At 38.0% G+C, this 4,280-nt stretch overlaps 2 protein-coding genes across 2 annotated transcripts in view; one reads left to right on the top strand and one right to left on the bottom strand.

Moving 5' to 3' along the window:
* The window catches only part of LOC122968041 (oocyte zinc finger protein XlCOF6-like), an 813,118-nt gene that overhangs the window by 667,143 nt on the left and 141,695 nt on the right, over positions 1-4,280 (bottom strand). The window lies entirely within an intron of this gene.
* On the top strand, positions 627-3,813 carry LOC122968085 (EKC/KEOPS complex subunit Lage3). The gene is made up of 3 exons (XM_044333041.1): positions 627-734; positions 3,104-3,232; positions 3,341-3,813. Exons 1-3 carry the CDS (start codon positions 685-687, stop codon positions 3,453-3,455), a joined length of 294 nt encoding a protein of 97 aa, XP_044188976.1. The 5' UTR covers positions 627-684; the 3' UTR covers positions 3,456-3,813.

Below are 4,280 nucleotides of genomic sequence, written 5' to 3'. Positions count from 1 at the left end.
TTACTTAAGTAAAAATACCAATACAGCAATGTATAAATAAGTAAAAGTATAAGTGAAAGTCCTGGGTGAAAAATCCTACTACAGTCAAAGTACTATACTAGTATTATGAGCTTGGTGTAGTTAAAATATTGTAGTAAAAGTAGTGGTTCGTTCCCTCTGACTGATATAAAAACTGAAAACAGATTTGTGTATCAGAACTTTGTTTTTTCTTCTTTCCTCTCCCATTAATCATCTCACCACCCCTCAGATTTATCTGCTGACCCTTTGGAGGGGCCCCGACCCCTAGGTTGGGAACCACTGGACTAAACTAGCTAACTGTATATAAAGTAGTGTAAACTAGCTCCACCTCCAGCAGCTACAACAGTAACATGCTGCTCTAACACTGATGCTTCACTATTAATAATCTAATGATGTCATATATAATAATATATCAGTCAGAGGGACCAAACCACTACTTTTACTGCAATACTTTAACTACATCAAGCTCATAATACTTATGTACTTTAACTTGTACTGAAGTATTTTTTCATTGGTTTAATGTGTGCGGTGTATTATAGTAATCTGCCGCTGGGGGCAGCAGCCGCTGCACGGGAGGAAAAACAGTGTCTTCTTCTTCTTCTTCTTCTTCATCTGCTTCTTCAGTCGTCACTTCCGGTCACTTCACTCACTCCAACAACAATCATAATGGCGGCGGCCGACGGAGAAACGAACCACGGATCAGGCAAACTGGAGTTGTATCCTTTAATGTCAGCTGCGGGTTTTTATTTCTGAGTCTTGTTTGTGTGACAAACTTTAGTTTTTCTGTTTTTGACTTTACTTCATGATAAACGCAGTGAAATATTCGCTTTACGGGACGTGTTTCTGCTGCTGAGCGGCTGTTTCACCGCGTCTCATGTTAATATTCTGGTTTATAATTAATAATATTGATCTCTGGGCTCTGATGTCGGTGGTTCTGTCAGCTGATAGGAGAGGGTAACGTGTCCGTGTTTTGGTCACAGCTGATCTGACAGGTTTGTTGTTGTCTGCTAATATAAGATATTACTATCAATCTCATCAGTCAAACCAATCAAGTTTATTAGTCACATGCAATCATTCAGGATCAATCACAGTGTGTTCATCAAACTTCGACAGCTCGTTTGTTGTGTAGAGCTGAAACTAACTAAGTTTGATTAATCTGTTGATTATTTTCTTGATTAATCGATTAGTTGTTTGGTCCATAAAATGTCAGAAAATGAAGCTGGAATCAGAGAATTTTAGCATTTTTTTTCTTAATAAATGACCCAAAACAATGAATTGATTATCAAAATTGTTGGTGATTAATTTTCTGACGATCAACTGGTTATTTGATCAATCATCATGAATAGAGACAAAGATAGCCTCTTAAAAATACCAATTACATTGTTGGTTAATAACTTGGCTACAGCTGCAACTAATGATTGTCTTCATCGTACATTATTGTACTGATTATTCTCTCAGTTAATTGATTATTCGTGTGGTCTGTAAAATGTCAGCAAATTGTGAAAAATGCCATAAGTTTCCAGAGGTCATGGTTATTTTTAAAAATGATAATGTTATGGTCAGATAAGATAAGGTTTATCATCATAGAGAAGGATTAAAACCAGAAAATATTCATATCTGGGAAGCAGGAACCAGTTTTGCCATTTTTGTTTTATAAAAATGATAAATGGATTATCAAAATCATTGATCGACTGATCATTTCATCTCTAAACTGGACCTGTGACCTCATCTGGATCTTCATATTGAAATCAGAGCTGAAACGACTAATTGATTAGTTAATCGATACAAAATCAATCAACTATTTTGATAGCTGATTGACCTTTTTAAATAATTTTAAAGCCAAAATGCCAAAACACCAAAACATGACATAGTTCCAGCTTCCAGTTGAGATGATTTTTTGCTTTTCCTTTACTTGTGTGACAGTAAATGAAGCCCGTCGCCCAGCGCATGATAGCCGAAACGCTTGATGGATGAAAGTTCGTCATTTCTCATCCAAAGCATGAAATTAAACGTAATAAATGCTACAGTATCATCTCGCAGGCACTGACTGGATCTTTTTCTTGTTTTAAGGCCATTTGGAATTTCCTTATTTAGAGCTGCAACGATCAGTCGCTCGACAGAAAATTAATCAACTATTTTGATAATTGATTAATTGTTTGTCATTTTTCATGCAAGTATGCACAAAATTCTCAGGTTCCAGCTTCCTGAATGTGGAGATTTGCTACTTTTCTTTCTGATATATAACAGTAAACAGAATATGTTTAGAGTTTGGACTGATCTTCTTGAGCTGTGAGAAATAAAAACTGGCATTTTTCTCTGTTTGCTGATAATTCATAGACTGATCGATTAATCGAGGAAATAATAATCATTAGTTTCTTTTAATAACAACTTACCAACTTATGTTACAATGAGAAAGTTTTTTAAAATGAGATACGTTTAGTTTGTGATATAACAAGAAAAAGTGATTTGACAATAATATAATAATTGTTTATCACTTTGTAAAAACAAAGATGAAAGACGATAAGAGATGACGTTATATAAAAGCAAATTTATACTAATCTAATCAGGTACATTTTTAGAAGAGATTTAAACGTGTCTGTGAGCCTCAGATCTTCTCGCCACCCCATGTTATTAATCTGGAGTTTGGAACGGTAAGTAAAGACCTGCCAGAGGATCTGGCCCAGAAATACCTTTAACAGTGAGTAATAAATTCTTAAAATCAATTCTAAAACCGGCCGGCAGCCAGTGGAGCGATGCCAGAACCAGAGTTATGTGATGTCGTTTGTTAAAACCTGTTAAAAGCTGCTACATTTGGACCAACTGAAGGCGTGAAAGTAGTTTTTGGCTGATGGCAACTAGTAATAAAATATCTCTGAATGACATGAAAAATTTCTTGTTTGAACAAGAAACTGAGCAAATATGTTTTGGTCATGGAAGCAGCAACACGCCGCAAAATTTCAAACATTTCAGGGGCGACTGGCTGTAACTTTTAGGGACGTGCTGTTGATGTCTCGTCTGTTTTTTTATTTGTGAGATTCTTGTCAAACATCAGACGCTCCCGCAGTCTTCCTTGACCCTCCTGCAGTTCTCTGGACGTTCCCTTCCCGTCGTCTCGTGAGGCCGTCATCGCTCTGCGCTCCCTGTCGCCGGACCGAGAGCCGAGGAAAGGCGGCATCAGCAAACATCTGACGGTGTCGGGCAGCACGCTGTCTGTGTGAGAAGCACCGTCCCTCCTTCACACCTGCTCAGTCTCCATCTTTACACTGTTTAATGTGTTTTATGTAACAGTCTCGTTAACGCCTCCTTCCTCCGTGTGTTTCAGGAGGTGGAGCGCCGACGAAGCTCGAATCCTCCGTGTGTCCGTGACCTCGTTTCTAGATCACCTGTCGCTTGTTACGGAGACCATGGAGATGTTCGGGTCACCTGCTCCGCAGTGAAACAAGATGAAGGATTCAGGACCGAAGCTTCCGATCCTCGGTGACGGTTCAGGTGTGACGCCTGGAAGAAACACAGGTTGAAACTGTGAGGTTTGAAAAAGGACATTTGAACAACTGGCAGCTGTTTTAAACCGTAAATTGTTCAGGCGGTTTTTATTTTAACTTTTTGTTTAAAAGTAAAAGACAGTTTCTAGTGCCTGAAAAATCACAAAGACGTTATCTGTACAGCAGGATGTTTGCTGGTCAATGGATTTAAATGTGTGTACTGTACAGCATTTTCTTAAAGAGTGACACAATGAATATTTAGATTTTTGACATAAACCATTAAACCAATAAACCTAATTTCAAAGATTTGCAACTCTGTTTCTAAAACCTTCTTGTTCTCTTTGCAGCAACAGTAACTCATTTGAATTACACTTAATGTGGTTTGATCCTTTTCTTTATGATCCTCAGTTTCTGTGTCAGTAGTTGAAGGTCACTATTTCCTTTTTTTTATCATCAAGTGAACTGGTCTTGCCGTGACTTCCAGTAACACTGACAGACCAGCAGAGGGCGCTAGATCATTGAAAATCTTTAAATTTTGCTGATTTTGTTTCAGAGCAGCACAATATCATCCTCGTCTCCCAGGAGATACAGAATAAATACATCAAAGTAGGTTTTTTTTTCCAAGTAGTCACATCTCTTTCTATCCATCCGATCACTTCTCACATAAAAGATTTAATAAGAACAACAACTCATGTGGATTCTGTGAGACGGATACTGAGACTAGAGACATGTTTTCCTCCAGTGTGAATCTGTGCAGGAATTCTGGCTTCAGTCTGAGGC

This window comes from Thunnus albacares, chromosome 18 (assembly GCF_914725855.1).
Source record: "Thunnus albacares chromosome 18, fThuAlb1.1, whole genome shotgun sequence".
NCBI classification, from domain to species: Eukaryota; Metazoa; Chordata; class Actinopteri; order Scombriformes; family Scombridae; genus Thunnus; species Thunnus albacares.
The sequence above is the reverse complement of the archived record's forward strand: the minus strand, read 5'-3'. Positions and strand labels throughout refer to the sequence as shown.